This window comes from Aspergillus homomorphus (assembly GCF_003184865.1).
Source record: "Aspergillus homomorphus CBS 101889 unplaced genomic scaffold BO97scaffold_5, whole genome shotgun sequence".
Lineage (NCBI taxonomy): Eukaryota > Fungi > Ascomycota > Eurotiomycetes > Eurotiales > Aspergillaceae > Aspergillus > Aspergillus homomorphus.
Genome location: NW_020291891.1, coordinates 206,102 through 225,036, shown reverse-complemented (window position 1 = coordinate 225,036; position 18,935 = coordinate 206,102). Strand labels below are relative to the sequence as shown.

The window sequence follows — 18,935 nt, the reverse complement described above, 5'->3', positions numbered from 1 at the left end:
ACGGCCTTGATGGGTTTCATGGTGTCGAAAGGCTTCTGACCACGGATGGAAGCGTGCATCTCATAGAGCTATGTGATAAATTGTCCCGGTCAATGAACTCACTATGCCATCCTGTTATCATGGTCCTTCGCAGTGACTCACTTTTTACAATAATCACAGCAGCGTCGACGGTGAAATAGAGCCCTGCATCCAATACCACCAGCCCAAAGTCAACTGTCAACCATCCATCTTCCTTTCAAAATGCCATTACAGCTCGTCGCAATGACTTCAACTGCGCAAACCCACAGAGTATTCCTCGTATACGAGCTCTTGGAGGCGATCCTCCTCCTAACCGATCCTCGTACGCTTCTCACCTCCGCCCAGCGAGTCTGCCATTTCTGGCACGATCTCATCCAAGACTCCCTCGAAATCCAAAGGGCGCTTTACTTCAAGCCTTCCTCGGCCTCCCCGTAGACCAAGCACCGCAATCCATTTATCGATACAGTTTTTTGGTCTCGATTCTTCCGCCAGCTCAAGTTCCTAGATTCTCCGACCATACGCCGAGCCAGATATAGATATTGAGTGCCCGGAGACACCCCCGTCAATACGCTCACAAACAACGAGCCATGCCTCCGCCCCGAAGCGCGCTAGCGACGTATGCTCCTCCATCAGCCGCCCACCGACATTCTCCTCCTCTTTGATACGACTCTAGGAAGGCGTATAAACTCCAAGCCGAGTTCGAGACAGAAATCTCTACCGTCCAGGTTCCCGCCCCATACATTCACCTGGGACACTTGGCCGCCGCGGTCGAGAACAAGGTGCTCTGCCCGGAGCCCACGTCCCTGCATATCCTGGCGGGATGGGCCAACTCCGATGCTATGTCCCTGTCAGCGCGTACGACCATCAAGGCTGTCGAGGCCGACTGCCCCTACTGGGACACGGAGGCCATATTCTTCTGCCTACCAAGTCGTTTTTCTACGCATTCTGTTGGCAGCGTGCTGATGTGGCTTGATTCCACATCAGTGCCCTGGCGCAAGTGGGAGGTCGTCGGCCATTATTTTGTTTGAGCTGGGAGTTAGGGTGATTTCTTTTGTTTCCCATTCAACTTTGAATCGTGATTGGATACTTCATGGGAATATTTTTTTTTTTGACATTACAATATGCCCCTCACGACTCTGTTTTGCATCCGCTATTTCCTACTTTAATTTGATTTGGTAATTATTTCTTTTGGCATCTGTGGCACCGATTTTTCGAAATTGCATGTAACTCTATGCTCGTAGATCATCACTATATACAAGTCCACAAACATTTAGCGAGAATTTCATTATTATCGAACCACATCTCGAGTCTCAAGCTCTAGGACCTACACATGCGCGAGACAATGCGTGAGTCCTTGGATTTATCTACCAGATCGATTCTGGCTATAAAGCCGTCTTGAGACTCGTATAAGTCATAAGCTACACCTATCGTGGACATCCTAGAAGCGGGTAGGAGCAAAGAGTCTCCATTAGCTCTACAGATTGTGTTGCCTACGACAGTCTTGAGGCACTAGGGACAGTAAAGCTATAGACACCTACACTTAGCGTTGAGTTCGATTCGAGATTCGAAGCTATTGGCTTGCCAGGTCGCACACTATGAGATGTCTGTTATGCACATGGCTGTTTGAAAATTGAGAGATACCACGTTCTTTCCTTGATTTGTTGCTGGTTGTGCCTGCCTCATCCACTCCCTCCCTCAAAATATCCTTCCTTCCACCGGCGCCGAGATCTTTCTCCCTCACTCAATCATCCAATCCTTCATAATGTTTAGATATCTAGCCTTATACGAAGCCCAACTGAAGGCCTTACTATCCTCTTACGGAATCTCCCTCCCTAGAATCTATTCTTACCTCAAACAACCCCACGCCCGAGAAACAATCTGTGCATTTGCAGCCCGTGACGATCGAGCCCATGACGGTCAAGCCCAACCCGCCCCTGGCTGGGATCGCTTTATATGGCAGCATTGCGCAAATAAAGGTCAAGCCTTCGTGCGCATGTTCTCGTTAGCCCCCGGCGAGCTCCAAGCCTTCCTCGACATCACCTTCCCGTACAAATTCATCCGCGCCATCAGCCCCTGGACCGACCCCCGTGCGCTGGACACCTGGAACTGGGTCCAGGACAATGATGCCACCGCAATTTATGACAATGGGGCTTTCTCCGACATTTTCACAGACATTCTAGGCGCAAATATCAGTGATAACGTGCTGATCCGCATGGCCAATGACCTGCCTCAGTTTGTCAATGGGGTGTATTATCCTGTACTCATGCCCCCCCCCCTCACCCCAGCAAGTAGTTGTTCGCCGTATGTGAACCGCTAATATGCTATTCTATATCATGATCCAGGGAATAGGCGCATTTTTCAGCAACCTCTATAACACCAAACATGGAATCATCATCGCAGATAATCTGGTTAGCCCGGAGAGTATAAGCAAAACAACGCATATCAGTCCGCTCATTCCGCTCAGGCACTGGTCTGACGTCACCTTCTTGGTCTGGAAACGACTCACCGCGCAAGCGGGCGTGGCCGTCAACTCCATCCGCCATATCTTCCACTCCACGATCTCAAATTCGGACACTAGAGACATAATCAAACAGGTTCTGGCGAGGACGGGGAGGCCGCTGGGGGTGTGGGATCGACCGGTGACATTTGCCATGGATAGTGAAGAAGGAAGGGCCATTTTGGGAACGCCGAACGGGAGCACGGTAGGCTTTTTCCTGGCGCAGCATAAGGAGGAGCTAGGTCGCAGGAGGAAGGTGATCAGTGTCACGTTGTTTGCGGAGTTTGTACACGGGTATGAGGGTGTGATTTTGGCGCAGAATGAGAGCTTGTATTTTACTTTGAATGCCCCGGAAGGAGGTTGATGTGTGGGTTTTGTTTGGCGTTGTTCTGGTGCTTCAAGCTTTGAATAGGAATCAATGATAACTGCAGGTACTCTCTAAACTCAATGGTCTCAATAAACTACGAAACTAAGGCCAGGACCGAGGGATGCCGTTGAAGTATATGGTGCAGTCGTAAAACGGTGGTGGATTCATAGCCTAGAGACGAAGCTATCTCACCTGGGTCTAAGCCGGCGTCACGGAGGCCTCGCCTCTCAGTAGTTATAGCAGCCAGCAAACTTGGAATACAAATGAAGCAGACCAAATCCATATTCACCCCCGTGCACGAACATTTACACATCAGGAAAGCACTTGAACCTCGCATCAGTCCGATCCCAGCCGACCCCCTGATGCACCGTCAGCAGGTTCTCGGGATCCACCTCCTCCTTGATGCGCAAAAGACGGTCGTAATTCTCCTCACCCCAGAACGCACCGATAGGGTCTGGTTCGAACGGATCGCCTTCATTCTGATACGCCCCGGAGCCGGGCGTGAACTCCCGCAGAGGGTCCATAGCGCGGGACACACTCTGCCAGACCTGGCGTATGATCTCCGGATCCGTGATCCTGCTGTCCAGGAGCCGCGTGTGCATGACGTGCCATAGCCCGGTGCGCCACGCCGGCGTGACCGACGACGCCCCCGGCCCGGACGCCTGATCCTCTGCGGCGAGGGTCTGCGAGTACAGAGCCGGAGCCACGAGGAGGATCTCCACTCGGAGCGAGGGCGGCGTCGGCAGGGTATCGTTTGAGATCAGCAGCTCGTAAATCAGGTCCGTCAACTGCGCCCGACTCGTCGCGTTCTGGAACGCCGTCCGCGGGATGATCCGTGACGAGACGGCGGTGGACACCTCCGACGTGAGTAGGAGGGGGCTCGACGAGACGGGGCCCAGGAACTCTAGGAACCCGTCGACGCGGTTGAGCGTTGCGGTCGTAGCTGGGGCTTTGGCTTTCATCTCGCGAGCGAGGTCGAGCACCGGCTGCACGGACGCCATTGCGTCTGAGTAGTTCAGCAACGCCGTCGCCATCACGATGGTATATTCTGTGACACCGGGGATCAGGAAGCCGCCCCACCCCTCTGCGGCCCATCGCTCCGCGTGCTCGATGAACAAGGCTGTGATATCCTTCGCTGACGAGGAGGGTTCCAGCCCGGTCAACGAGACGTTCAGAACCATCATTGGTCGGTCCGGGTGCACGAGCGTGTTCATCTCCATCACGACGCCGAAGGTGCCGCCTCCGCCTCCGCGCAGCGCGAAGAACAGATCCGGGTTCTGGCATCGAGTTGCAGTGGCGTATGTTCCGTTTGGAAGGACGACTTTGATTTCTTGGACATTATCGACTCCGAGACCTGGTTCTTGTCATTATATCTGTGCGAATTGACGTGCGTTGCGTTTTGGGGGAGAAATCTTACCAAGCTCGTTAGCCAGCAACCCGTGTCCACCCCCTGTAATCCATCCCCCAGCCGCCCCGACACTGTCGCACCCGCCCCCAACAACCCGGTATCCGCGGGCTTGCACAAAATCATAGATGCCCTTAAATTGCTGCCCCGCTCCGAACTTGATCACATCGCCCGTCGGAGCAGGACAACCCTCCGGAGTAAAGTCTTTGAGAAGCTGGATGGGAGGCTGATAAGGATGCATCCTGCCCGCCTGTCAACATCGCCACGTCCCCAAGGTAATCAATTCAGTTGATAGCATACCACAACGCGAGAGAGTCCGGCGCCGAGCTCCGGCCTCTATAGTCATGTCCGGTGTTCTTGATGACGAGTCGTAGTCCATGAGTTCTGGTGAAGTTAAGGGTAGCTTGGACGTCCTCAACACTTTGCACCGCTACATATCTTGGAGAGATACTGCCCTGCTGACATGTGGAATTTGTCGCTAGAGACGCGGGGATGGGGCAGGATGCACCAGTGGTTTGGCAGGCGGACCAGACGAACTATTGTCATGCTTTAGCCGGTATGCAACCTAGGAAGGGGCCGTGGTCGGTGCGCTGACGTTAGAGTACCATGAGAACTCGTTTGATGCGAGGTTCGCGTTGAGTAGTAGCGATTGTTCAGCGGCGCATTGGGTTGGATCTTGCTGTTCAGTAGGATTGTTCATGGAGGGGTAGCACGAGCTCATCATCGGAGCCCCTTCGTGGAGCCGTCCGCTGAGAGTCGTGTTGAAGGCCTCCCAGGTCGCTTGGCTAATGCTCGATAATGACGTCCATGTTCTTGAGTTCGCGGGTTGGGCGTTTGCTATGAGTAGAGGAACAGTAATGAAAAGGGAGAGGTAGCGTCGTCTCGTCATCCTGGTGATATGCGCAGGCTGAATAAGCAGCTTGGTTTCTTTTTGCACCACCTGTACTTTGATGAATGAGAGCATACGGTACGCGAGGTAGGAAATAGCTCTTATATATGGTCTTGCAAAGGGAACACATAGATTGTCCCTTGCATTTCTGAAGAAGGTGGTGTAACTCTACATCGTGGGAGACCATATTCCTCGACTGTCCAAAACAGCAAACCGTCTCAATAGAATGACGCAGAGGTGCATGAGATAGGTCAGCTGAGTCTGACTGTATGCATTAGAAACGTGTTACCCTACATATGACAGGGAGATCCATGATGGCCATAAACAGCTAATGTCAAGAAAAAGCATGGTGTGTTTGTCCGGAGTAAAGTTACGGTCCTAGCTAACAGGGCCACGATGACTGGCCCATAGAAATGTGGAGTCGATTCAGTTGCATGCAGCAGTCGTAAGACCTGCACTGCCAGCTGTTCTTCGGTCACTGAAACTCTATGTCGATTTGGATAACTTGTTTGCCGCGTCCTTGGGGTTTGGCAGCTCCGGCAGCAGTTCTTGCACCCAACCGACAATCTGCGGTCTCTGTAGGGAAACTCGAAGACCGGTTGTCGTCGACTCTGTGCTGACTTTTGATCGCTTCGAGGACCGGGGGATGACAAACGGCCCGTAGCTCAACGATGGACTAAGTTCTATGTCTGAAGAGTCCAACAAGCTTTCCAGTGCGGAGGTATCACCACTAAACTCAAGCTCGATGTTACAAGCAACCACAAAAGCGGTGTTGTAAGATGGAAACTTCGCATATTGAGCCGGAATAGTTTTGTTCTCTTGGACGTATTGATGCAGCTTCTCAGGTCCAGGCGATAAAGGCAAACCATCCACCGCGTCGAGCTCAGGATCAGCAAACAGTTCCGCGTGTAGCCATGGCCGTGAAATCTCCACCAACATGCAATCCATAGAAACCTGGACCTCCAGGCTGAGTATGAACGACATCGCTTCTTTCGAGCCGTCGAGAAGCCCTAAGCTGGCGAAAGTGCTGACCATTTCTTGACCGACTTCAACGGACTCGAACGACGACTTGGAGACCTTGGCGGAAATGTGCATCCAGGGAGGCGAAGCTCCCATTTTCGATTGCTCCATTTTCTGCTGGAGCAAGTCAGCCCACCCCGATGGGTCCAGCACGACACCGCTGTATTCCGAAACACCATCTCCATCGACAACCGTCCAGTTGCGCAATGCTTCCTTACTCATCTCCACGCGTTTCAACGCGGAAGAAGAATCGACGATCGCGAAGTTAAACTCAGCCTCATGTTTGAATCCGTGCACCACCCAGTCCATATACCGGGCCTGGACGTTTGCCTTAGACTTCGACGTGTTCTCCTTAAGCCATTCAAGATACCGCTCTTGCTGCTTGTCCGCCCGGGTCTCATGCTCCTCAATGATGACGCGCTGGCGCGCCTGGTCCTCTGAGTACTGCTGGACAGCCTGGGCCCAAGCCTGTTGCTTGGCAATATAGGTGGATATTTTAGACTGAGCTTGAGCCCTCTCATCTGCAGACTCAAGGTAGCGCATTGCTCCTCGATATCTGTCTCGTGCAGCTTGAAATTGTAGGTCCAATGCCTGGGTTGAATTCGTCGCATGCATGTTTGATCCTGCTGCTGTAACAGGGACGAGACGGTCGAGGGCTGCCATATAACTTCTGGCGACACTTTTTCCACATTGACCAATCTGCTTCAACGTAAGAGTCCGCCTTGAATCAGCTACGGGGTCACGCACCGAGAGTTTGGACACCGGAACCATGCTGTCAACTAGCTTAGCCTCTGCAATCCGCGTCTTCAGAGGCATTGATGCTTTCGATTTGTCCCAGTGGTAATCACTAGTCGAGGATTAGAAAGTTGGCACCCTGCCTACGTGATTTAGGCAGATCAAGTACTCAGGATCAAGAATGATAGCCGGGACCTGCAGGGACAAAAGCTGGGTTGAAGCGATAGGTAGAGTCCTGGCAATGGCCTCTCGTATCGTGGATGATGCGGCAAGCGTCACGTCGAGGGCCTGTTGCGCCGATTCAGCTAAGTCGTCATTCATTTCGAGGATTTGCAATGAAACAGCCCAGAATAGTAAACGAGAAGCTTAAAAGTGCAGAATACGAACGGACTCCCTCGTCTCGTATGGGGTCTTGTCACATCTTATAGAGCCCCTGTCATTTTATTTCTCCAACCTTTTAAATGGAGACACACGGCTCAGGATCCGCGGTAGACATCCCCGACGCGAAGGAGATCGTGAGAGAAGGATACGTTGAAGGCGCGCGCATGTGGCTGGCTGAAAGGGACAGGATAGAGTTCTGGCAAACAGTCCTTCCTTGCACCTCGGTTAATATAACCTCAACATTTTTTAGAATAGCATCTGACTAACACGACCACTAGCCAAGACACTAAACGAGCTCTTTCGCCACGCTGGAGGGCCTTTTGGATAATACAATGTGTAATCAAGCGGGGGTAGAGACGAAGCGGCAATTTTGGCCGACCTCATGTATTAGACAATATGATAAGTACTGGCTCTCGATCGCGATAAGGCTTGATTTGGATGTTAAGGAAAGATGTTTCCGAGTGCTGTGACAACTCGGGCACTGCTGAGATCATCTTGTGCGTTTGTGCGAAGAGACATCCATCATAGAGTCGCGACGAAAACAACATGTCCCGCGTAGACTAACTAGAGAGAGAGGCCCTTTAAAAGGATCTGGATAGTAGTCAGGTACCGACCTGAAGGAAGTATGGTTTGAGGGTGCTGCTCGGCGTGGAAAGAGGTTCGGCATCCCGAGTCCCGTTGGAACTACGCCATTCTTCCTATCTTGTTTCCAACAGAGACATCTTACTTTCCTTGATGGAAACCATGTTCATCTTCTTCTCTCAATCTTCCGAGAAAGTAGAAAAGAAAAGAAAAACTCATACTTTTCGCCCAAGCTCAATTAGTCAACAAAATCTACCTACAGTCTCAAACAGGACCATAACTCTTCAAAATGGCTTCACCAGTATTGAACTTCCGCTGCGCCCTTGTCACCGGCGGCGGTGGAGGCATTGGCAAAGCGCTCTTCTCCTACCTGATCTCGAAGGGCAAAAAAGTCATAATCGCCGGGCGTACCGAATCCAAGCTCAAGGAAACCGCTCAGGAAATCGGGGCAACAGCCTACTACGTACTGGATACCGGTCGAGTCGACCAATTCCCCTCGTTCATCGCGCAGATCACTTCCGAGCACCCGGATCTAGATTGTTTGATCAACAACGCGGGTGTGCAGCGGCCGCTGAAACTCTTGGAGGAGGAGCCGGAAGATGTTCTCGGGCGAGCAGATCAGGAGATCGATATCAATATCCGCGGGCCTATGCATCTCACGCTGGGGTTGCTGAAGCATTTCAAGAGCAAGCCTGACGGCGCGCTCATAGTAAATGTCTCGTCCGTGCTGGGCTTTGTGCCCTTTGCGGTAATTAATCCCGTGTATGGAGGAACAAAAGCATGGCTGCATTTTTGGAGCATGAACTTTCGGACTCAGCTGTCTAAAGGCGGATACGAGAAGATACGGGTGGTTGAAATTGTGCCGCCTTCGGTAGCAACGGACCTCCACCGAGAAAGAGATGATCCTGATGACAATAAGAAGGACAAGAATCCTAGTGTGTTGTCGGTAGAAGAGTTCATGGAGGAAGTGAGTGTGAAGCTGGAGCATGGTGATAAAGTCATTGCACCGGGCATGAGTGATGATATCGTACGGCGGTGGTATGAGCAGTATGGCGAATTCTACGAAGAGAAGACGGCTTAAAGGCTGGGTTGGACCAGAAGAACGCGTCCTCTGGCACAGAGCCCTCCCCCGCTGGTAAAAACAACCACAAAGACGATTAGAGCGGCGTCAAAGAACCTTGTTGCAAGACCATAATCAATATTGCCATGGCAAGAAACTTCATATACTCAAGCCTGCGAGCTCGCCCTTGGCCAACAAATTGCGAGACAACCCTTTTAAATCAGCTTTGAACACTGCTTGTAGGTTACAATCACCCATCTGGTGTAAAAAGGTTCGTCGCGAAGATCTGGTCGAGATCCCACAATTCCCCCATACCAAGATAAGACAGATCCGCCATCCGCATTGTCGGACCATTGGCAGCTGATGAGCGTCTCTTGGGTAGAGTATTGTGGGGAGTTTCCGACGGAAGCATTCCCCCTGTTCAGTGGCTTAGATGATCATAATCTTCTTTCTTTCGCTGGTGTTGTATACGCAGAAGGGTGTAAGCGTTTGCAAGGGTTTCGTTGATTGCGTCCGTCTTGTAAGTTTCCGCAATTGATTGCAAGACTCTCAGGACTTTAGGCACCCATTCTAAGGATGCTCGCGAGTCGATGGCTAGAAGAACACAGAAAGCCTGGAAGGGAGCTTTCACAATGTGCCACCATGGTGAGCGTCGCGTGGCCAAGTCCAGGGCAATCTCGGATCCCTCGTCAACAAGACGCAAAAGTTGATCAGAGACGTCTCTGGAGACCATCCGGCCGGAGACACGTAGTCTGCGGTAAATGCATAAATCGGTATTGCAGCGCTTCAGTCGCAGGGCTGAGTGCACGAGTTGAAGCTCCGCCGTATGCAGTAATAGAGCCTCTAACCCCGTCGGTTCCAGATGCCTCGTGGGATCCAGGGAATTAGAGTTATGCCAGATAGCTAGCTCGTCTGGTGTCCATGCTTCATTCAGTGATAGCTCGCGTGTTCCGCGCGATTCCACACGAGAACGCCCACAGTCATAGGATATCCACATATGAAAGGGCCGAGCCACGCAACAAAGGTGTTGCTTCAAGTGTATGCTTTCATTGGCTAAAGACCCGCTCAGCCTTGAAACTTGATGTAAGTTCACAGTCTCTATCAAATGCATCAAGGTGCAGCTAGCCATCCACGTCGCATTTGGAGTTCCCGTGAACCGCAAATACAGGACGCGAAGTAACCAGCCTATAACGTGGTCCACATTTGGACTGCCTAATGTCATCGAATGGCTCAAGAGCCGCACGGGCACTGTGAACAATCTTAATTTCCAGCTGACCTGGTTGGTTGCTAAGAAGACAAGCCACGGCTGCGATCCCTAGAATGATGCAGTGTGTATGGTCGATTATTGGGTGCGACTTGGCTGACATGGCAAGAACAGCACGATCCACGGCCACCCGATCAATGACATTGTAGACAGGATGGACTTCTGCCTAGTTTTAAGATACCAGCTCTTGCATATGAGAGACTGACAGTATGTCCGCGAGCGCTAGCGGAGCGTGGTAAGGAGTGCTGATAGCATCTCGAAGACCTAGATTCCAGGAGCACAAACGCAGACCTCCCGAGGGGAGAGAATCCACAGAAAGACGTAACCTCTTCGCTAAGACAGTGCCTGAATTGATCTGAGAAGGGGCTTCGCCGTTGGTTCGCATAAACGGTTGACGCGCATGCTCGCCGGAGTTGCTGGTGCCATGTGCCCGGAACTGCCCTCGCTTCTGAGCGTGTGCAGCATAGGCGCAGTCCTACTGGGCTTTGGCACAGTTTTAGCAGGGTAGCTTGCCATTACACTTGCGCTTCTTTCCCCTGCAAGGGTTACATGCACTTTTGGTTCTGTCAGGAGGCATGAAGTGATGACGTGCAGACCGGCCCACCTGCATTGATCATAGAGATTTGGCCCAAGTACTGATCATTGCCTTCATTTCCCCCTAGTTGAAGCTGGACCTTGTTGTGATCGAGTGCGAAGCATGTCCGCCATGCTCATGTGAGCTATGCTTTGGTGTTTTATGCTGGGCGAAAGAAGGGAACTGGGAGAAGAGAAAGTCGGTCGCGGAAAGTCGGCCGCGCTGCCGCCTTCCACCGCCGGAAATAACAATCTCGAACAGCTCCGGCAGCTCACCCGCCGCCATGGCCTTTCTACGAACAATTTACTCAGTGTCGCTTCAGTCCGTTTCCCTTCGCACTGGAAGGCAGTTCTACAATAAAATAATCTCGCCAGTCAGATCTCCGCAAGCCCGAATCCACACAATGCCCTTGACACGCTCCTCAGATCCCCTGGTGTGGATCGACTGCGAGGTTCGGGAACTTTCTTTCCAGCCCTCTTCTGCATCTTCCGAGGCGACGACGAGCATCATCACTGACACATCTGCTCTTCCCATGGATGATTCTAGATGACCGGATTGGATCCGGAAACCGACCAGATCCTCCAGATCTGCTGCTACATCACCGATGCCGACCTGAAGCTTCTCGAGCCGCAAGGATTCGAAACCGTCATCCACCAACCACCCGCGACGCTGGCGTCTATGAACCAGTGGTGTATCGAGACACACGGTCGCACTGGGTTGACGGCCGCTGTACAGGCCTCGACCGTCAGTGCGGAAGCGGCAGCTGCGGCGTTGCTGGAGTACATTCAACGGTATGTCCCGCAGCCGCGGACTGGTTTGCTGGCGGGCAACAGTGTGCACGCCGACAAGGCCTTCCTAGCCAAGGGACCGTACAGAAACGTGTTGGAGTGGTTACACTATCGGATTGTAGACGTGAGTGCATTGAAGGAAATGGTGCGTCGATGGGGGTCAGACGAGTTGTTGGCGGCGGTGCCTCCGAAGAAAGAGGTACATCTGGCTCGAGAGGACATTCTGGAAAGCATCGCGGAGATGCGCTTCTATCGCGAGCGCCTATTTAGATAGTTTCTGGTAGCTCGGTAGCTACTAGTAAAAGGGGGAGGTCTGTGTGTTCGCACCGGCGGGGAATGGGCTGAGTTGGCATTTAATAGCTAGCTTCTATTTAGGGAAGCTTTTTAGGGGGGGGCAACAGTCATAATTTGTACGGGCGTGTGTAGTATGGAAGAGGGGTAAAGAAATGAGGTCCAATTATTGTTTAGAGAACAGGTGTTGATGAGAGAGTGATGACCACCGCATGACATTATTGAACATCACCACCACCACCAAACAACCAAACAAACAAACGACAATCACGCCAATTCCGCATCATCCATCCATTGAAGCAACCCAGCAAGCAAGCAAGCAATGCAATCGGGATTGAGGTGGGGTTTTTGCCAGTCCTATTGGGACTTTTTGTCTTGCATCGGAGCGGGACCCAAACCAAAACCCAAACCAATCCCGCCCGCTTTCTCGCCCTCGCCCTGACCCTGCTTTCTCCTGCTTCATCAACTTATTTACTCCCCTCTGTTCCCCCTCTTCTTCCTTCTTCTCCTCTTTTTTTCTATCTCTCTCCCATTCTCCCATTCTTCTTCTTCTCTATCTTCTCTATCTTCTCTTCATCACGTCAATTGTCAGTGAGCTGTATATCCCAGCTTCTGTCAACTATTCTATCCTAATATACCCCACCTCCTGCACTACCCCTCCTCCACGTCATCATGTCTGTCCAGACCGTCTCCATCTCCCCCTTCTCCGACCAGAAGCCTGGAACGTATGTTACGCCTCCTGTTACCCCTCTATCACTCCGAAACTAATATTCTACAGCTCCGGTCTTCGTAAGAAGGTCAAGGTCTTCCAGCAGCCCCACTACTCCGAGTCCTTCATCGCCAGCATCATTCTCTCCATCCCCGAGGGTGCTGAGGGTGCTTTCCTCGTCATCGGTGGCGATGGTCGTTACTACAACACTGAGGTCATCCAGAAGATCGCTAAGATCAGTGCTGCCTACGGTGTCAAGAAGCTGCTGGTCGGCCAGAATGGCATCCTCAGTACCCCCGCTGCTAGCAACCTCATCCGCAAGCGTCAAGCTACCGGTGGTATTCTCCTGACTGCCAGCCACAACCCTGGTGGTGAGTACTATTCTCCTTCTTGGAAAGACTTGTAACCAGGTAACTGACAATATTTCTCGTGTAGGTCCCGAGAACGACTTCGGTATCAAGTACAACTTGACCAACGGAGCTCCCGCCCCCGAGTCCGTCACCAACAAGATCTACGAAACCTCCAAGACCCTCAACTCCTACAACTACCTTGACATCCCCGATGTCGACATCTCCTCCATTGGCACCAAGACCTACGGTCCCCTTGAGGTCGAGGTTGTCCACTCCACCTCCGACTACGTCGCCATGCTGAAGGAGATCTTCGACTTCGACCTGATCCGCAACTTCCTCCAGACCCACAAGGACTTCAAGGTCCTGTTCGATGGTATGCACGGTGTCACCGGTCCCTACGGTGTTGACACCTTCGTTCGCGAGCTGGGTCTGCCCGAGAGCAGCGCCATGAACGCTGAGCCCAAGACCGACTTCGGTGGTGGCCACCCCGACCCCAACCTGGTCTATGCCCATGAGCTGGTCGAGCGGGTTGACAAGGAGGGCATCCACTTCGGTGCTGCCAGTGACGGTGATGGTGACCGTAACATGATCTACGGCGCCAACACCTTCGTCTCCCCTGGTGACAGTCTGGCCATCATCGCCCACCACGCCAAGCTGATCCCCTACTTCAAGAAGCAGGGTGTGTACGGCCTGGCCCGCTCCATGCCCACTTCGGGTGCCGTCGACCGCGTTGCCGAGGCCCAGGGTCTTCAGAGCTACGAGGTGCCCACCGGTTGGAAGTTCTTCTGCAACCTGTTCGATAACAAGAAGATCTCCATCTGTGGTGAGGAGAGTTTCGGTACCGGCAGCAACCACATCCGTGAGAAGGACGGTCTGTGGGCTATCGTGGCCTGGCTGAACGTCATCGCCGGCGTCGCCCAGCAGAAGCCCAACGAGACCCCCAGCATCGCCTCCATCCAGAACGAGTTCTGGCAGACCTACGGCCGCACCTTCTTCACCCGCTACGACTACGAGAACGTCGACAGCGACGGTGCCAACAAGGTGATCGCCACCCTGGCCAAGTACGTTGACAACAAGGACTCCTTCGTTGGCTCGACCGTCTCGGGCCGCAAGGTCGTCGACGCCGGCAACTTCTCCTACACCGACCTGGACGGCAGCGTCTCCAAGAACCAGGGCCTGTACGTCAAGTTCGACGACGGCAGCCGCATCGTTGTCCGTCTGTCCGGCACCGGCAGCAGCGGCGCCACCATCCGTCTGTACATCGAGAAGCACGAGAGCGACGCCAGCAAGTTCGCCCAGAAGACGGACGAGTACCTCAAGGACAACGTCGCCCTGGCCCTGGACCTGTTGAAGTTCAAGGAGTTCATCGGCCGTGAGGAGCCCGATGTCCGCACCTAAGCATTTTCTCTGAAGCATATATCTTATCTTATCTACTCTATACGAGCCTACGGAAATCAAGCACGTTGTTAATAGCGATAGCGAATAATATATCTGCGTAGTAGCATTTTCGTGAACACTCATTATCGTCGTTGTCATCATCAATCATCTGAAATGAGTAGAAAGCAACTCACCATCAATCATAGAACCTCGTATCCCCACCCCATCCATTAGACAATCACCACCACCAAACAGCAAACCAAATCAAAGCACCAGAGCCTCGCGCAACTTCCCCTCCCACCACTCCGCCCACCGCACAACCTTTTCCTCCCTCCGCGCCTCCTCCGCCGCAAACACAACCGCATGGCTCCGCACCGCCTCCTCCAGCGTACAGCCTACAAACGCCTCCTGCGCCTTCTGTACCGCCCACCGCCCATTGACCACGGCATCGACAGCAGCCACAAACCCACGCGCCAACCCATAGTCACCGCCACCGTGCGCCTTCTCCTCCTCCGGCGGCTGCCTCGGCACATCAATGACGGTAGTCTCCCGGTTTGCGAACCGGAAGAACTCGATACGGCGCCCGTCGTACGCCAGCTCGCCCTCGGTCCCGTACACGCGCCCGCGCCGCTCGCATTGTTTCTCCGTTGGCGCAATCATATGGAATACCGCCGTCTTTGCTGTTGCTTGCACCTGCATTTGCATTTCGGGATCGTCGTTTGAAAGGGCTGGTAGCTCGGACCAGGTGATCGTCACGATCTGGTCATCGCAGACGGTATTATCTGCTTCGTAGACGCAGTGCCCGTAGGATGGTGGGGCCCCTGCCGCTGGAGTAGTGGGGTGCAGGGCGGGTGAGGCGCGGAGGCGGGCGTGGAGGTGTGCGGATGCGGCGGCGATGGCTTCGGGGGAGATGGTTGTCTTGTTGTCTGGGTTTGACGGGCTGCTGGTGGTACTGATGGTAGTGCTGGTGCTGGTGCTGGCGTACGGCGCGACGACGTCCTCGATGTCCGGACAGACGATGTTGACCGGCCAGTCGAAGTTGCCCTTCGCTACGTGCATCTCGTCGTAGATCTTCACGGCGCTGTATTTGCAGTTGCGTTCAGCCGGGCAGGAGAGACAGTTTGTGGCGGCGCCGGCGGCGTGGGGTTTGCGGTGGCGTCGGAATTGGGTGAGGGAGCCGGTTGAGGTGATTGTGCGGGGGTGGTGGGGTTCTTGTTTATGGGCTGTGTTGTTGTTGTGGTTGTCGGGGGTAGATGTGGAAGCAGGCTGAGGAGCAGCAGGAGAAGATAAGAGCCACATGATGAAGTCGATGTCGTGACAGGATTTGGTCAGGAGCGAGCCGTCGCCCTGGGCCGTCTCGCGCCGCCAGTTGCCTCGGACATAGCTGTGGGCGAAATGCCACCAGCCCACGGGTTCGCAGTGTTCTAACGATACGATATCGCCGATGACGCGGTCGGTGAGGAGGAGCTTGCGGAGGAGGATGTTGTGCGGACTGTAGCGGAGGACGTGGCCGATGGAGAAGATGTTGCTGTCAATGTTGGGCTGTAGGGCGCGGTACACGCTGAGACAGTCCGTCAGGGACAGAGCCAGCGGTTTCTCGCAGAGAATATGTAGGCGGAGAGGAGCGATGGCGTGGATGATCTCTGCGTGCGTCTCGTCGAGAGTGCAGATGAAGACCCCGTCTACCCCTGCTGTAGGGGTGGACTGGCTGCTGGGAGTGGAAGCGGATTCGCGACGACGCACCTCCCAAGATAGCCAGTCGCGCCAGTCGGCAAATTCTTGCCCCTCTTGGGGCTGGTTGGTGCCCCAGATGTAGTTGCGGCCGAGCTGGCGACGTTTAAAGGGATGGGGTTCGGCGACGGCGTGGATGATCCCCGCGGTGGAGGTTGTCACGGCCCGCGCATAAGCATTGCCCCGCGATCCAGCACCTATGATGATGAACCGGAGAGAACGGGGAGAGAGACTAGGAAGAATGGAGGATAACACAGGGAGAGCAGGTTCTTTCATCTTGCTTGATGGTGTGAATTGAGGAGGAGAGAGGGAAAGGGGGAAAAGAGGGGGGGAGCGAGAGGGAGTCTATGATTTAAGTATAAGTAGTACTAACTTCTAAGTAGATCAGGCACTGGCCTCAATGCTGAGAATATCTGGCTGCTGGTTGGTCCACGGCACCTTATGTCATCTGCCAGCAAAGCAGCGATCGACTAGTAGTAATGAGGATGTCTCATGAATGTAGTGGATATCGACACAGTGTCCATTAATTAGTAATTAACAGGCGAATGTACATTGAGCCCCGATCGAATAACAGAAAAAAAAAAAGATGAATTGGGGTATCCATATAAAAGAGAAACAGGCTAGCAAGTAGTAGTGCAGAATCAAGACGTGTCTCAAACAGACCCAGCATTCCTCCGTCGCGATCTCCGGCCTGGTCAAACAACCCTTCGTTCCTTGCCAGCCACCGCGAACCCCAAACACTTCCCCCAAAATCCCATGTACAAACGTCTCCAATTTATGTACAGAATCTCAAAAGCATATACGTACCGGATGACAAACACCAAAAGTTGTCCGCCGTTGCCAAACGATTGCGATTTAGATACTTTCTGTGAACCGGCTGCCGCGACTGCCATCAAAACTGGGATGGCTTCGACCTAACGCATCGGGCCGTTTAGGCATCGTTGGCGAAAGCGCTCCAGACACCTGCACATGCACGGACGGAATCATCCGCGGGGCTGAAGGCTCGTTGTGCAAACTTGCATTGGCTGACCCCGTCACAGGCGTCCGCGCAGGAGATGGGCGGAACTTGACCACCGGGAGAGGCTCCTCTGCTTCTCGAGTATAACTCGTGTCGAGAGGCATGCCATACGGCGTAGTCAACGGCGGTTGTGAAGGAGGCGACCGTGGGATGACAGGAGACCCCGGGGCAGCAAAGGTAGAGCTGGGCTCAGAGACCGTCGGTGAGGTCTGCTCGGCGCCACCACCATATCCATCTCCACCAGAATGCAACACAGAAGGAATCTTCCGGCCCGAGATCTTCTGGAAGCCACGTTCGCTGCTATCGGAGCACACCGAGTCCGTTGTCCGAGTAGTCATGTGTGATTGCCGCCACCGTTGCATGAACGCTGGGGCAAAGTACGAGGCTGTGAACAACGGGTCGTTGCTGGATCGGCGCGAGGTCATCTCCGCCGAGCGAGTGATGGATCCTTCCGTGGTCGCTGTACCAGCCATGTCTGCTGCAGGGAGGGCATCACGTGCCTGAGGGCGAATAGCCCTCTTGCGTCGGCGCAGCAGAAGCCACAGCAAGACGACAAATACCATAGCAGCCGCTACGCCCCCAACAACCCCGCCGGCTATTTTGCCTTTGGTTTGAGTACTGAGACCGCCAGAAGCGGCGGCTGCCGTAGTTGCTGCTGGTGATTGTCCGGTGGCAGTGGCACCTGCTCCTCCCCCTGCTCCATTCGTGGTCGTCCCCCAGGCCCCAGCGTTCGAGGATGTATCAGACCAAGAGAGAGATGTCGTGGCCGTTGCGAACGAATCGTAGGACGTCGTCGTACCAGACTGATTGCCACCCACATAGCCCACACTCGAGCTCGACGTGGTGATTGAGCTGGAACTCCGGGTTGAAGTCGCGTTCGGGTTAGTGCTCGTGCTTGTCGGCCGGATAGGGGTTGAAGATGCCGGAAGATGTGTTGAGGTGGTACCAAAGAGGGGTGTTGATGTTTTGGACGAATTTGGGCCGGACGGGGGGACGGAGGTGGACGGATCAGAGGCCGTTGTCACAGTGGGAGTATCCGCAGTGGGAGAAGAATACGCCGGGGACGCAGTTGAATGCTCGCCGGCCGGTCCAGTCGCGGAAGTCGGTGCCGTGACTGAGCCCGACTCAGCCGACAAGCCAGATGTCGATGCTTGAGTGGACTGGTCAGATGTGGCGGAGGGGGTTTCTGATGTGCTCAGCCCCGTTGTCTGCGAGCCGCTCTCCTCCACGTTGGCCACTGTCGCAACAACCGTCGTTTGATCGTCTGTCGAGGCATTTGGCTCCTGCCGTTTTATGTGTGATATTTGCCTGCTATCTTGTGCTTGCTGACTCCGTCCCTCTTCATCGATAACAAGCTCGTTCCTCACCGCGTACACCACAGGCTCTTGCGATATCCTGGTCGGCAAAGCCATAGCATTCGACTCCTTATCCGCACCTCCATTCCCGCCTTCGTCTGACTGGTAGCGTTTCCTCATCGACCTGTTATATCGCGCATGCCCGTTTCCATGATGGGCCATACTGTCAAACCCCCTGTTGCGTGCCCAATCCCCCCCAATATTTTTTATCTTGTTGAACAGCGCAGTGAGCCTTACTGTGATCCTTGTTGATGACCGAAAGGTTCCGAGAGCGTACTGTGTCTACCGAAATGAAAATAAGGATACGAAATCAAGGTGTCTGCCTGCAAAACACGCGACTGCTCAATGGAAGGAGTGCGGTGGGCGAAAGCTGTTCGAGAGTCGGTTGCGAAAAGAGTCGAAAGAGCGTAGAGAAAAGAAAGGATTGACAGGATTGAGTCGGAGGGGAAACGAAAGACAGCAGAAGGGAGTGTGCGGTATCGAATGCTAAGAGAGCGACTGTCGAAGTATGATTTGGAATGCAG

At 53.6% G+C, this 18,935-nt stretch overlaps 10 protein-coding genes across 10 annotated transcripts; 5 read left to right on the top strand and 5 right to left on the bottom strand.

The window, feature by feature from the left end:
* Positions 1 to 240: 240 nt before the first annotated feature.
* Positions 241 to 1,046, top strand: BO97DRAFT_411517 (uncharacterized protein; the record flags this gene model as incomplete). The annotated part of the gene is made up of 2 exons (XM_025696184.1): positions 241 to 449; positions 692 to 1,046. 2 exons carry the CDS (start codon positions 241 to 243, stop codon positions 1,044 to 1,046), a joined length of 564 nt encoding a protein of 187 aa, XP_025554536.1.
* Positions 1,047 to 1,752: 706 nt separating this feature from the next.
* BO97DRAFT_460918 (uncharacterized protein) lies at positions 1,753 to 3,033 on the top strand. Its single transcript, XM_025699357.1, has 2 exons — positions 1,753 to 2,263; positions 2,361 to 3,033. The coding sequence occupies exons 1-2, from the start codon at positions 1,781 to 1,783 to the stop codon at positions 2,877 to 2,879; spliced, it is 1,002 nt and encodes a 333-aa protein (XP_025554535.1). The 5' UTR covers positions 1,753 to 1,780; the 3' UTR covers positions 2,880 to 3,033.
* A 154-nt stretch (positions 3,034 to 3,187) lies between these two features.
* On the bottom strand, positions 3,188 to 5,524 carry BO97DRAFT_468321 (FAD-binding domain-containing protein; the record flags this gene model as incomplete). Its single annotated transcript, XM_025699730.1, has 5 exons — positions 3,188 to 4,236; positions 4,300 to 4,529; positions 4,588 to 4,823; positions 4,883 to 5,099; positions 5,466 to 5,524. The coding sequence occupies 5 exons, from the start codon at positions 5,522 to 5,524 to the stop codon at positions 3,188 to 3,190; spliced, it is 1,791 nt and encodes a 596-aa protein (XP_025554534.1).
* Positions 5,525 to 5,526: 2 nt separating this feature from the next.
* BO97DRAFT_210257 (uncharacterized protein) lies at positions 5,527 to 7,595 on the bottom strand. The gene is made up of 4 exons (XM_025690564.1): positions 7,580 to 7,595; positions 7,101 to 7,525; positions 6,944 to 7,043; positions 5,527 to 6,895 (listed from the first exon to the last, which is right to left on the bottom strand). The coding sequence occupies exons 2-4, from the start codon at positions 7,250 to 7,252 to the stop codon at positions 5,663 to 5,665; spliced, it is 1,485 nt and encodes a 494-aa protein (XP_025554533.1). The 5' UTR covers positions 7,253 to 7,525; positions 7,580 to 7,595; the 3' UTR covers positions 5,527 to 5,662.
* A 588-nt stretch (positions 7,596 to 8,183) lies between these two features.
* On the top strand, positions 8,184 to 8,975 carry BO97DRAFT_475768 (putative short-chain dehydrogenases/reductase; the record flags this gene model as incomplete). The annotated part of the gene is made up of 1 exon (XM_025700436.1): positions 8,184 to 8,975. The coding sequence occupies one exon, from the start codon at positions 8,184 to 8,186 to the stop codon at positions 8,973 to 8,975; it is 792 nt and encodes a 263-aa protein (XP_025554532.1).
* Positions 8,976 to 9,375: 400 nt separating this feature from the next.
* On the bottom strand, positions 9,376 to 10,176 carry BO97DRAFT_337990 (uncharacterized protein; the record flags this gene model as incomplete). The annotated part of the gene is made up of 1 exon (XM_025691511.1): positions 9,376 to 10,176. One exon carries the CDS (start codon positions 10,174 to 10,176, stop codon positions 9,376 to 9,378), a length of 801 nt encoding a protein of 266 aa, XP_025554531.1.
* Positions 10,177 to 11,081: 905 nt separating this feature from the next.
* Positions 11,082 to 12,068, top strand: BO97DRAFT_403379 (oligoribonuclease). The gene is made up of 2 exons (XM_025694720.1): positions 11,082 to 11,243; positions 11,339 to 12,068. Exons 1-2 carry the CDS (start codon positions 11,196 to 11,198, stop codon positions 11,852 to 11,854), a joined length of 564 nt encoding a protein of 187 aa, XP_025554530.1. The 5' UTR covers positions 11,082 to 11,195; the 3' UTR covers positions 11,855 to 12,068.
* Positions 12,069 to 12,345: 277 nt separating this feature from the next.
* Positions 12,346 to 14,433, top strand: pgmA (phosphoglucomutase PGM2). Its single transcript, XM_025698110.1, has 3 exons — positions 12,346 to 12,596; positions 12,650 to 12,951; positions 13,016 to 14,433. Exons 1-3 carry the CDS (start codon positions 12,544 to 12,546, stop codon positions 14,326 to 14,328), a joined length of 1,668 nt encoding a protein of 555 aa, XP_025554529.1. The 5' UTR covers positions 12,346 to 12,543; the 3' UTR covers positions 14,329 to 14,433.
* A 147-nt stretch (positions 14,434 to 14,580) lies between these two features.
* BO97DRAFT_324013 (Gfo/Idh/MocA family protein) lies at positions 14,581 to 16,266 on the bottom strand (the record flags this gene model as incomplete). Its single annotated transcript, XM_025691295.1, has 2 exons — positions 14,581 to 15,206; positions 15,261 to 16,266. Coding segments are annotated over 2 exons (1,632 nt in total), but the record flags the coding sequence as incomplete, so codon positions are not given.
* A 273-nt stretch (positions 16,267 to 16,539) lies between these two features.
* On the bottom strand, positions 16,540 to 18,906 carry BO97DRAFT_210148 (uncharacterized protein). The gene has a single exon (XM_025690563.1). The coding sequence runs from the start codon at positions 18,571 to 18,573 to the stop codon at positions 16,894 to 16,896; it is 1,680 nt and encodes a 559-aa protein (XP_025554527.1). The 5' UTR covers positions 18,574 to 18,906; the 3' UTR covers positions 16,540 to 16,893.
* Between the last annotated feature and the right edge of the window lie 29 nt (positions 18,907 to 18,935).